Source organism: Impatiens glandulifera, chromosome 1, assembly GCF_907164915.1.
Source record: "Impatiens glandulifera chromosome 1, dImpGla2.1, whole genome shotgun sequence".
Classification (NCBI taxonomy): Eukaryota; Viridiplantae; Streptophyta; class Magnoliopsida; order Ericales; family Balsaminaceae; genus Impatiens; species Impatiens glandulifera.
Genome location: NC_061862.1, coordinates 78,332,329 through 78,345,963, shown reverse-complemented (window position 1 = coordinate 78,345,963; position 13,635 = coordinate 78,332,329). Strand labels below are relative to the sequence as shown.

The window sequence follows — 13,635 nt, the reverse complement described above, 5'->3', positions numbered from 1 at the left end:
TCAAGTTGAAATCTCTATGTATGAGTGTTGTCATTATCAAGTCAGAATGTAGTAGGGGTGAGGACGTTCTTATCAAGTTGGAATCTCTATGTATTGAAGAACACACATTTGACACATAATTTGAAGAACACCCATTTGAAAATTGAAACACACACTTTGAAAGTACATAACACTCAAATTAGTTTGTGAACAATTCCCTCAGTTACATTTGATAAGTATTCTCGTCCACAACATCACGCTCTTCTTTATTCTTCAAGGACATCAACATCTCCAACTTCCTAACACGGGCATACTCCAACATAGCCGAAGCAGTACTAGCCCTCCTTTCTTCAAATTTTTCAAGAGTAGAGGCTACATTAGATAACTCCTCATCAATTTTAGCCTTTGATTTTCTTGAAGTTGATGCTTTTCTAGCTTTCTTCTTTGTTGCGTCCCTACCTTCTGAACGTACGATGGATGGAGCTGAGGATTCAACTTCATCACCTCCACTTTTTCTCTTTGATCCACTACTTTTAGATTCATTTGCTCCTACCATATATCTTGGTTGGTCACGGACCATCTTCCACTCTTTCAACAAGGAAAACCTTTGTTTTTCATTATCGCGGTACAACTCTAAAGCCTTTTCCACGTAGTTATCATCAGACCAACCACTACACTTAGTTTTGCATGCTGAACTATAATAACCAATAAAAGTTGCGATTTTTTATTGATGGTACGAAAATGACTTTTGCATTATAATCCAGTCCTTGGTTTCTCACCTTCAAACTTGTCATTTATAAATTCTGCAATTTTACCCCATAAAGTGTCGCCCTTTTGGTTCCTCCCCAATTCACTATCATTACTAAAATGGAAATAACAATTTAGTAAAGCTTTGTTGTCCTCCGTGCTTCAAGAATCGTATGATTTTCGGGTTGATTGTTGGGTTGGAGCAAGAAAAGTGGTTGGGGTATTCCCATCAACATCCCCTAGAGATATTTGTGTAGAAAATTCGGGAATATTAGTTGAACCACTACTGAAACGGAGTGTGTTTAGATCATTTGGTTGTTCACTGTTTGGATAGTTGGTATGAGCGACATGAAAGTTATTTCCAGAGATATGTGGATAGCCATAAGGCATATAAGGATGGTTATACAGGTATTGCATGCCAAAGTTGGGTGGCTTCATATATTGTTGTGGAAAATTAGGATGGATTCCGGTATTCATGAGATCTTCTGGACGTTCAATGTTTTGGTTCGAATGTTGTATATTTGAGTTTTGAGCTTAATTTGGGAAGTAATTTAGAAAGAAGTTGTAATTTTGTGAATGATCCATGAAAGAGTTTGAAGATTTCAAAAGAAAAGTGATACAAACAAGGATGATAATATGGTGGAAATTTTCAAAAAAAATTGGTGTCCAAATGACACAAACTAAGCCTCTATTTATAGATCTCGAAAAATAAAAAATAATGATATATATATTTTTTTATTTTGATCAATTATTATGCAAAAAGTAGTATTTAAAAAAAGAAACAAAACAAAAAAATAACCACCTGCACTGTCATTGGGCTACATCAATTGGAAATAAAATTTGCACCAATATCAAAATTTTTGATACCCATTTGTAACCTGCTACACCATTTATTCCCCAACTGTGGTGCTCTTATGAAAACAAAAACTATTTGTATGTATCCTCGGTGTAAAGTGTAGAAGTGTAGATAGATGATGTAATTTTAAAAAAAAAACTCATATTATTTTACATAAATTAGTTATAATTTATTTATTTATTTATTTATTTATTTATTTTCAATCAGAATATGCTTGAAGATGAACGGTCAAATGCAGTCCACAAACATACACCCGTCACATATAATCATAGCCTAAATTACGAGAGAAGAAAGAGAGTCACAGAATCTACCCCCATTTCTCTTTCCTTTCGCTAGGCGGCGATTAGCTTCTTCACATTCCTTCTTCTTCTTCTTCAGCACTAAATTCCGGCCATGTCAGTCGTTAATCCCTTCCTCCGGCAATGTCCATACGCAGCCTCGACTGCCTATTCTCCGACGTCTGATTTGCTTCCTAAATTTACTCATTCTTCACGAATGTCACTCAAATTCACCATTTCTTCCTGTGCTCTAGCAGCATCTCCTGTCACCGTATCGTATGTCAACACGGATAAGAGAATACCTGATAGAAATGAAATTCGATTCGGCTTGCCTAGCAAGGGACGAATGGCTTCAGATACTCTCGATCTCCTCAAGGTATCAACATGCAAGCCTTCTTTTCGTCTCTATATTGCTGGAAACTGTAATTAAGCTTTCTGATTCTAATGCATTGTGCTGGTGTTTTTAATAGGACTGCCAATTATCAGTTAGACAGGTGAATCCTCGTCAGTATGTTGCACAGATTCCTCAGGTATAAAATGATATTGGAATATGTTTATGTCTGTAATTGTGTACATGCTTGAAGTTCTATGCAGCTGTAAGTAGCTTGATAAGTTCTCTGTCATAGATAATTGGGGCTCAACAAAGAATTTTCATGAGCTTACTATGTTGTCTTCTTTTTTTGTGGGATTATGCTTGAGTTGATCAACTATCATATTCAGAAGCTAAAAGTATCCCGTGTTATTCTGTAACTCACTAGTATATGCAATCCCACTGATGTTGTTGTGAATGTCACTCTTCTCGCAAAAATGCCGTAGTGTTTCTTTCATTCAAGATTATTCATTACTTATCTTATGTTCAAAATAAGTAAGAACTTGGCTTCAAAGAGAATCTTCTTCCATCTAGAGGAAATACTCTTTTATTTAGTATTGGACCATCTATTGCAGTTATATCCATAATTCAGGCTTGATCCTATGTTTGACTGTGGATTATTGGGGTTTGCTTTCTTGGCCTAGTCTGGTTGTGCACATACCATAGAAATACTGTCCTGGAGACCTCCTCAACTTAGTGAGTTGTAGTAGAGAAATATATATGATTTACTTACACCTGCTTGAAAAGGTTTTATTTGACATCTGAATGTTCTAGGAATGTACTTGCAGTATTTATGTTTTGTTAAAATATAATAGACACTTATTTCTGTTGATTGCAGCTGGCAAACTTGGAAGTTTGGTTTCAGCGGCCAAAGGATATAGTTCGGAAGTTGGTGTCAGGGGATCTAGACCTTGGTATAGTGGGCCTGGATACAGTTTATGAATATGGACAGGTAAAAAAAATAAATAGTTGTTTTTAATTGTTTTCAGGAAGTTATATATCCTCGACAGTTGAATTCTTCCAAGAGATGATTGTGATAAACAAATATATATATTTTTCTATCTGGTGGTGGGACTCATATTCAGGAGACTAAAGAATGATAAATTAGACCACAATGTTTGGGGTTTACGTGGCCAGCTGTTATATTTATGCTGTCAAGCGAAGTTCTTTATAATGCTAAAAGTATTTCCTAAAAAATATCCATATGCTTTTCCTGGGAAAAGTAGATAGAAAAAATAAACTAACCTGTCTCTAAATGTGGTCAAGGAGAAACGATTGTTTAAGTGATACAAAAACAGGTTCCCACCTGTGGCTGGTGAATGTATATTTTGAATTGGATATTACAGAAGAAATATGATAAGCAGTGAGATTTTTTATTTTTATATTTAGTTGTAGAGAATGCGGGGCCTTTAGAGGTTTACAAGGGAGTTGATTAACTAAACTTAATTTCAAGATAAATTTATCTTTAAAAACATATTTGACTAGATTATCACTAATCTAATATTGTAGCGCTCTCCCTCAGACCCATGTTCAGTAAACATCCTAAATGTCTTGGGTTTGCAACACCATCCATTTGTAGGCTACAAGTTTGATACAGACCAAGACAGTAAAAGAGGATAAAACCATCAGCGTCTACAGCCTTAACTAGCTAAGGAGAAACAGGAATAACCAGCTTGATGGAAATAAAATAATCCAAACTTAAGACAAGATAAAGGGTTAAACTGCCAATAAACTAAATTGGATAATAAGGATCGAAAGAGGAGTATAGAAGCATGACAGATTATTGAACAAGGAAACTAAATAACGAATAAGACGAATTCTAGTATGATATATATTAATCTCCACCAGCAAGGAAGAAAGTTTCCATCATTGACCGAGGCAACATAAGTTACCCTGGTCACAGTATGATACTATGTAGAAGAATATGAGAAAAAAAGGGAGAGGCTTTTTGTATTTCAGAAGTACAACTTATCACTTAATCTGAATAATTAAGTGCTTTTATTTGAATTAAGTTCATTTGATAACTGTCTAAATCTCTTAATCATTTAGACTCAACTCAAATTAAACTAGAAATTTCTGGCTTAATTCGGTAAAGTTATGAATGAGTTAACTTGGTAAAATATTAAGAGCGTACAAAAGATAACTTTAAGCCATGTAAATTAATTAAATTGCGTTGTTATAAGGGTATAATAGTCTTCAAGTACTTTCTCTATATTAGTTCCACATTTTAACTTACATATATAGAAACAATTAAAAGATTTTCATTTGGTTTATTTATCATATTTTTGCACTTAACTAGTTGGGCACTTAAAATTTAGTATTCAACATTCACACTTAATTTTCAGTTTTATCAGCACCCTTAATTGTAGACTTCCAAAGATCATGTTAAAAATATTAGCTTTCTCCAATCTTGCTCTATAAGACAGTTTGGAACATGTCTAACTAGATAATCCCTCCTCTAGTATTAACAAATAAAATAATGACATGTGGTATTTACTTTACAGTGTCACCAATATGATAAATGACTCTTGCAACCACTCCACAAATACCTTGTATCATTTGTTAACACTAAGACGTAAGGAGACAGATGCTTAGAAATTCTACTATCATGAATCATCTGATGAATGAAACTTAATGGAACCATTTGAACTTCTTTGTGTAACCATGGATCCTTCTTGTAGGAAAATGAAGATCTAATCTTTGTTCATGATGCCCTTGATTATGGAGACTGCAGATTATCGCTTGCAGTAAGTTTTTGTTTTCCTTAATTGACCACTACTTATACTCCCCATTAATTCTTGAGTAGAATTCATGATACAGCTTTCTTTATGCAGATTCCCAAGTACGGTATCTTTGAGAACATTAACTCATTGAAAGAGTTGGCAGCGATGCCCCAGTGGACTGCTGAGAAGCCTCTGAGAGTTGCCACTGGTTTCACCTATGTATGATGTAGAAAGTTCACTCTTAATTCTCACTAATTTTGTCAAGCTCCATTTGTTTTCTCCTTTTTAGGCTCCTGGTATTAATGGTATATTCTACCTTATTTGGGCAGCTGGGGCCAAAATTCATGAAGGAAAGTGGATTGAAGCACGTCATCTTTTCAACTGCTGATGGAGCACTTGAGGCAGCTCCTGCGGTGATAATTTCTTATACTTTAGGGCTTATTTGATGTGGTTTATCAGTCATCAATCACTTCTTCTATCAAATCATAGTAAAAATTACCAAAAGATAACTACTTTATTCTTTATAACATTCAAAAATGTTAAATACAAAGGTTATTTTGGTCATTTGACTCAAATAACCACTTTTACATCAAGCCAGTTTTATTTTTTAAAATATATACATTTTTTGTAAAAGAAAAACAGATCAATCAAGCCCGTAATCTTTCTTCTTGTCAATTGAGAACTATTTTAACATCTATATATAATCTGGATATTACCTGGTGGTCTTGCAAGATCTTTGATTGACAGGGCACGTTTTATCCAACTGCTGATTAAATTATGCCCCTCTAGGCTTCTTCCGTATAAATCTTTATGTCTATGTTTTTGGAATGAAAATTAACAATAGGAAGATGTAGTAAGAATTGTGAGCTGAGCTGGTTTATCATACATCTTTTAGATAAAAATGTCTATATTCTGCAAATAGTTGTACGGGAATTGCATGATATGGAATGCTAGCAGAATTACATGTTTTGGAATTGCATCTTACATTTGAATCAAGATCTTCTCCTCCAAATTCCTACACCATTAATTACATACTCCCCTAAATAGGATTATGACGCATCAGCACAAAAAGATTATTAGGATTAAGTTTTTTTAGTGGAGGGATTTAGAGGAGGATTTTGAGCTTTAATAACTATAATCATGCTTGTTAGTCATAGAAGGATTTAGTAATTCTGTTTTCTTTTTTTCATTAAGTTATTGATTGAGCTTTTCCTTGCTTCCAATGTAATTGAAAAATCCATGTTCATTTGACATACATATAAAAAGGAATGAAAGGAACATGATGTTAATACATATAGGGATTGATAAGAATTTGTACACCAATTTTTATTATCATCTATGTGATCTTATGGAACGAAAGGAACGTGAGAGCAGTCATGTTTGAATTGTTTGAGAGCCTTAGAGGTTGTTTGATGTAGGGTTATTTGAAAAAACAAACCTTGTTGGATGAAAAAGTAGATTATTTGGGTTAAGTGACTAAAATATCCTTGTAAGAATAAATTAGATATTTTTGGCTAATGATTTGAATGACTAAAAAAACTTGATGGGATAAGGGGATTGATTGAACTTGTTGAAAAAATAAAAATAAAATCTATAGTAGAAGGGATTTTGGCTAATCTCTCATGGGTTCAACATTATTTTAGATGGGGATTGCTGATGCTATAGTGGACCTTGTGAGTAGCGGCACAACATTGAGAGAAAATGATCTGAAAGAAATTGAAGGAGGAATCATCTTGGAAAGTCAGGCCGTTCTTGTTGCTAGTAGGAAATCACTTGTCCAAAGGAAAGGTGTTCTTGATGCTACCCACGAGATTCTTGAAAGGCTGGAGGCTCATCTGAAGGCCGCCGGACAGTTCACTGTGTGTTATTTTCTTCTGAATCAATCAAGAAGATAACTATTTATTTTCTTTCTCATCTATATTTGCAACTATTTATTGCAGGTAACAGCCAACATGAGAGGAAACAGTGAAGAAGAGGTGGCTGAACGTATATTGAGCCAAAATTCATTATCTGGCTTGCAGGTTTGATCTCGCATCCTTTCTCTGTCTAAATAATAATAACCTGTTACCTGTAACTGATACAAAGGTGGATAGGCCTGATGTAATGGGTCGGGCTGATCCTACTAGTAGTTAGTTGGTTTATTTTAAATAGAGTAATAATTAGGGTTTATGATAGCAGATGTTTAATGTTGAAAGGCAAAAGACTGTTTCTAGGGTTTATAGAGAAATTTATATGCTTGGATTTCCACAGACAGAGGCTCCTAGCTCTGATACTAATGTAACAGATCTAGGGTTTATAGAGAAATTATACGAGAAACAAAAGAATATAGATGATAACATTATTTTGTCTTTTAACAATAAACTCTAACTATTCCTCTATTTATAATAAAGCTATAATAAACCAGCTAACTACTACTAATGGCCCATTACATCAATCAAGCCTATCCACCTCTGTAAAACATAACCAAACCAATCTTCGGAAATATAGTTTTGTGTAGCATCTATCATAGATAATTGCAGCTCATTTTGTTATGAGTTAAACAAGCAAGAAAAAAGATGTCATAAAGAAAAGATGTGCCACAAATAATGTCCTCATGACTCCATCAAAATCAGCACAAGAAATGAAAAAGATGTTTTGTCTACCCTTCCAAACTGGGTCTTTTCTGATTTGTGGGTCTTTGATCTAGATCAAGGTTCTTGTAAGTACTCAGGTTCATATAGAGACAAATTTCCACATATACGTTAACATAATCACTTCTAGGTTTGATCCTTTTGGTTTATTCTACGACGGAAATGACACCACTTTGCAACATTCATTTCTCTTTATCCAACTTTGATTTGGCAATGTTCAATTCCTTCTTTTCCTCACTCCTGTAGTGCTCATTTTAAGTGTTTTTTTCTTTCTATTCTTCTAATGATGAAAAAGTGGATTATCTGAGGTTAGCTGAGTTAAATGACTAAAATATCTTTTATATTTAATATTTAAAATGTTAATAAAGTTCGTTTATTTTTTATTTTGCAGGGTCCAACCATAAGCCCCGTGTTCTGCAAGCGCGATGGGAAAGTATCAGCGGACTACTATGCCATTGTCATTTGCGTGCCCAAAAAATCTCTCTATCAATCCGTTCAACAGCTTAGAGCCGTAAGATCCTTTCCTGCCCTTTTTTTTTTATATAATTCTAGAAAATTACATGACTGTCTTCTTTTATCTTGAATTCTTCATTCTGCCAGATTGGAGGTAGTGGAGTTTTGATTTCACCTCTGACTTACATATTCGACGAAGAAACTCCAAGATGGCGCGAACTTCTATCGAAATTGGGATTATAGAAAATCAAAACCGGGTTTATTGGATTATTTTGGATTCTGATATTTTATTTGTCTGTTTTATGTTTTACCCATGATAGGCTGCTACTAAGGTTTTGTTGTCATCTGTATTTATTACATTTGATTTGGATTTCTTTAGATTTTTACAAATAAATAAATTTGCTTTAAGGATTTGAATTGAGAAGAGGAAGGTTTTTAGTCTGCAAGATTTGATTTTTACTCATTTGAGGTCATTTGAATTCACCACTTTAATGTTTTATTTTTTGTTTATTAATTTAAACTTTATGCATTATTTAAGAAAAATCAAATATATCATCAATAATAGATTCTCAAATGTTGGTATGTACTTTAAGAATTTCTCAAAATTTTGATCATATATATTTATATATATATATATAAATATTTCAAAATTAACGTATTTTTTTCTAGATCGTTCGCATTCATGATATTTTTTGGCAAGTGAATTGTTATTTGTTACACTTTTAGCGGATTTCGACTTCCATGACCACCGTCCTATTGTTTTAATTAGTTGCGGTTTGAATTTTTTGGTGAGTTTTTTTTCTTGATTCAGTCAATAATTTTGAAAATTCTAGGGTTGATATCGAGAAGTTTAATGAGACGAATGTTAATAATGTTGAAAATATGTGACAACCCATGATATCATGGATTTAGAAAATGAAAATTTTCTTTCTTATTAAATATTAAGGACACTATTTATTTATTATATATATATATATATATATATATAAATATAAATATAAATATAAAGTAAGTAATAAGGGAGAGAATTTAAAAGAATGAAAGTGAATCTACATACTTTCCATTTCAAATTTCTTTTCCCAAATTTAATCCTTTAATATTTCTCATATAAATTTAACCTAATTTTAATTTTTATATTATTTAACCTTTATTTAGACTATTTTAATTATTTTTAGATATTATTTATAAATTAAAATTTGAATTTATAAATTAAAATTTGAATTTATAAAATAAAAAATTAAGGTGAAAAGAATTATTATTATTATTATTATTATATATTTGTAATTAAACTAGCAGATTTTCTTGCTTTCCACGATTCCAATTTTGCAGAAGAGAGAGGTCCCCTTCTTCCCCCAATCTCTAAAGGAATCATCATCATCATCGTTTTGCTCAGTCATGGCAAAACACCGATCTTCATCACTCTGGTGCTCTCCTCTCTCCATTTTCATACCTAGAACCGGCGAAACACTATGGTATTCCTTAGCCCTCATCTCCATCCTCTCTCTCCTTATCCATCGACTCTCTCTATCCGCCAACGCCGCCGATTCGCACTTCGAAGGGTTTGACGCTGATGAAGACGAAGGCTTGGATGACGAATCGCTCCAGCTAACTGATTTACCCCGACGTACTCCGCCGCCTACTACTATTACTCACTCCGAACCTGAATCAGATCACGGTCCACCCAATACTATCTCCGACTTGATTACGTCTGATGAGTCACCTCAGCCGGCCGATCTTCGTACCAAAGCTTCGTCTTCATCTGATTTCTATTGGGATGAAGATGAATTCGAGGGTCTTCCTGAAGAACAGCCGCAGGAAAGTATAAAAGCGGCTGAAGATGTCGTCACTGATGATTCGAGTTCGGATTCGAAAGATACACTCAAATCGAGTAAATCTAGGTTTCCGCAATCGTATGCGGTGGAGATTGTATGCGGATCGTTTTTGATCATGTTTGTTATTAATTATTTTACTGGTAAGAAGGAGAATGAGCATATTGCACTAGCTTGGGCGGCTAAGTTTGCAGGTAAAGATTCGATTTTCGAGAAGAATTTTAGTTTGATGGGGGTTGGGGAAGGTGATGATTCACCGTTGTTGTTGAAAGAAGGACAAACTGTATTCAAGTTCTATGCTAGTGGAAGAAGGTTTTGTCAAGGACTGTTGGCTACAATGGAGCTTCAAAGTCGACATGATCTTATATCAAGATTGTACAATGCAGTTGTTCCTTGTAAGGATGAGATCACTTTTGAGGTCTATATGAATGATGATGCGATGGATCAGGTAGTTTTTGCTCTTGCAAAGAAGAAGCTAGCCAAGACGATGCAGAAGGAGGTTAGGGATCTTCAGAAGTTTGGAAATTTGATCACACCACCAAGCAACCGGAAATGGGTAACTGATGATTTGGTGGCGATTTCAGAGTCTAAGGAGGTGTCTGGAGATCTGATTACGGAAACTGTTCTTGAACAGGTATATCCTTTGTTTCTTAGAATGTCAACAAATATTATATGGATTTTCTTACCATCTAAGGATTAGATAGTGGGGGAGTGATCTTGGGTTTCAATTTAGTGATGATCATCATCATGAGTTAGGTTCATTGAAATTAGCTGACTTTGGCCACCAACATTTGATTTGTTATAGAGAGAACACACTTGGTTGATTGACTATTATTATAGGAAATGTCAAATATTTGTTTTAACAAGAACTTATAATCACCCATCCCAATAAGCTCATATGTCAGGTTCGATCCCAATTCCCAACTTAAAACACCTAGATTGAAATAGGTGTCATTGCGGAGTGCATGAGATTGATCGAGTTGGTATGGAAAACTCTGATCACATAAAACAAACAAACAAAAACTTATGATCAACTATCCATTCATATATCGAAATTTCATTGCATACATTTAGGTGTTGTTTGATTGCAGTTTAAATGCTCTATCACTCTATGGAGTTTTGCCCATGGTAAAGCAATATCTGCTATCTCAGGGTGTGAGATCCTTTTAGGAAAGGGAGTTCAATTGTCACTAAGTCTTGACATCATGTGTCATTCATTAGTTAATCAAAATCAAAACTAAGAAGACCTCAAAGAAAAACACAAAACAAATATAAAAGAGTAATGCTCCAATTTGTGGTTCTCGAATAACTATCAAATCAATTCAATTTGCTCCTTTTGTCTTTCTCCCATCATAGTTAACTCCACTAAATATCCTTTGTCAAATAAATAAGAGCTTATGTTTAACAACCCATACATATTACCGAATTTCACTACGACCTTTAGGTGTTGTTTGATTGCAACTTAAATGCTCTACCACTCTTAGTTTGCCTAATTGTAGAACAATATCTCATCTGTATCCGAGGGGTGTTTAATCAAAGCTTAATTTGCTCTATGAGAGTTCATATTTTTGGAGTTTTGTTATAATGTAATTGCTTGAGGAGAGTTAGATGGGGAGAAATAGTTTATATGTGATGCAATAGTTTCTTATGTTTCATCTATTTATGCGTTTCTTATTGAAAAAGTAGATTATTTGGGTTAACCAGTTAATTTAGTTGATAATTTGACAGATTTATTTGATGATGAGATAAATGGTGATTTGGATTAAATCCAAAACCCTTTGTCAAACTGCCTAAATCATATCAATGGCTGATTTTACAGGTATTTGGTGAAAAAGCATTTGAAAAATATGGAAAGGGTTTCATCTCAATGCACTTTTCGGATCAACACCCAACCGAAAACCAAAGGAAAGCATTAGTGTTCAAGTTTGCTCTCCCCGATGCGAATCACATGGCTGACATGTCTCGTTTAATTGCTCTCGTTCCTTACTACATCGATTTTCTTGGCCGATACAAACTCAGTTCTCAGGTGGGTTAGATTTCCATAAAACTTGTTTAAGTGGAAAGAGTCTTCTCTGATTTAAGTTGGGTTTGTGCCGACTTTCTCCATAGAATAAATCCTGATTAGAAAAGAAAAGAAATACCTCTTACATTGTTTTCTTTTTGCAGGCTCGAGCGAAGACAGAAGCTCCACGACAGAAAGCTGCGCAAGAGGCGTACAAGGAATACCAACTTTTGAGACAAGAAGCTTTGCAGAAGAAGAAGGCTGAAAGGAGAAAGGTTTTGGAAGAGGGTGAAACCAAGCTTAGTTCCGAAGCAATTCGAAAGAAAGAGTCTAAAGAGCGCTCTCGTCAGCTTAAGAAGGCGATGCCTAAAATGAAAATGACACGAGCCCACTAATTTGGAGGTTCGGTTTTCGGTTATTTATCGCTTCTTCAATATTTAGAAGATTGGGGTTTTGATGAATACAATTTGCTGAGACTTTTATCTATTGCAAAAGAAACTTGATGTTGTAATTTTGGGGGCATTAGGTCTTTTTAATGCTTAATTTATTAGTTGCAACAATGGCTTATTATTACCCTTAAAAGTTTAAACTAATTTATGTTTGCTTCTTCAAACTTTAATTACTTATTTTGAACTATGTTTGAGAGTTATATAGCTTTTGTTACATTATGAAATAATGTTAATCTCTTTCACATTCAAGACTCAATTAATGTCTTATTTGATCTGGATTTTTTGGGGTTTTTTATTTTTTTTTAATAAATTCTCTCTATCAACCCTTATATTATTTATTTTATTAATTAAAATATTATTATTATATTTATATTAAATTCTAAATATATAAAAGATATTTTAGTAATTAATTTAATTAAATAAAAATTCAAACAACTCTTTTTATAGGGAAATTTGACGAAATGACCTTAAAGACTGGGTTATTTGACCTGGTGGTAATTTAATAATTTAATTGCGCTCGTGGTGATTTTATTTTTTTTGGACGATTTTGCCCTTGTCGCGAAACGCTAAGTGACTTAGCGTTTCGCGAAGTGAAAATGTGTGAAATGTCCAAATTACCCTTACTATTTAATATAACTTCCCTCATTTTTTTTCATTTCTTTTCTTCTCCTTCTCTCTCTTCCCGTTCTTCTCCTCCTTCTCTCTAAACTGGGCGGCGGCGATCGGCGGCTACGGCGGCGAAACGACAATGAGTTTCACGACGAGCACGAGCACTGTTCCACTTGGTACGTTTATCTTATGATATTTCAAGTTTATTGATGTTTGGTTTATGCATCTTCGAATCACTGTTGTTTAGGGTTTACTTCCCGTTTCGCTAAGGACTTACCGTTTCGCTAAGGACTTCTCGTTTCGCTAAGGACTTACCGTTTCGCTAAGGACTTATTGTTTCGCTAAATATTTTAACATGAGTTGTCTTAGCTCAGCTGGTAGAGTGTGTGGCTTTTAACCATGTGGTTGTGGGTTCAATTCCCACAGATGGTATTTTTATAGTTTTTTTTTTTTTTACTTTTGCATAAATCAAATGCTCATTTGTAGAGAAATGATTATTTTTAATTTTGATACATAAATGAAATGGTATAGAAAATGTTTGTTATGGTTATGTTTTAATTTGATGCATAAATGAAATGGTATAGAAAATGTTTGTTTGTTTTTTTTTACTTTTGCATAAATCAAATGTTCATTTGTAGAGAAATGCTTATGTTTTAGTTTGATGCATAAATGAAATGGTATAGAAAGAAATGAAACAAAATCAGCTTAAA

The 13,635-nt window shown here is 33.9% G+C and overlaps 2 protein-coding genes and 1 non-coding gene across 3 annotated transcripts; all 3 read left to right on the top strand.

Annotated features, from left to right (window-relative positions):
* The first annotated feature begins 1,867 nt into the window (after positions 1-1,867).
* LOC124919013 (ATP phosphoribosyltransferase 2, chloroplastic-like) lies at positions 1,868-8,460 on the top strand. The gene is made up of 10 exons (XM_047459112.1): positions 1,868-2,236; positions 2,331-2,390; positions 3,069-3,182; positions 4,912-4,977; positions 5,065-5,172; positions 5,283-5,366; positions 6,597-6,812; positions 6,894-6,974; positions 7,975-8,094; positions 8,184-8,460. Exons 1-10 carry the CDS (start codon positions 1,976-1,978, stop codon positions 8,277-8,279), a joined length of 1,206 nt encoding a protein of 401 aa, XP_047315068.1. The 5' UTR covers positions 1,868-1,975; the 3' UTR covers positions 8,280-8,460.
* An 885-nt stretch (positions 8,461-9,345) lies between these two features.
* On the top strand, positions 9,346-12,480 carry LOC124919011 (uncharacterized protein At5g49945-like). The gene is made up of 3 exons (XM_047459111.1): positions 9,346-10,499; positions 11,685-11,891; positions 12,032-12,480. The coding sequence occupies exons 1-3, from the start codon at positions 9,432-9,434 to the stop codon at positions 12,260-12,262; spliced, it is 1,506 nt and encodes a 501-aa protein (XP_047315067.1). The 5' UTR covers positions 9,346-9,431; the 3' UTR covers positions 12,263-12,480.
* Positions 12,481-13,284: 804 nt separating this feature from the next.
* TRNAK-UUU lies at positions 13,285-13,357 on the top strand. The gene has a single exon. It is a non-coding gene; the product is annotated as a tRNA-Lys (tRNA).
* The last annotated feature ends 278 nt before the right edge of the window (positions 13,358-13,635 follow it).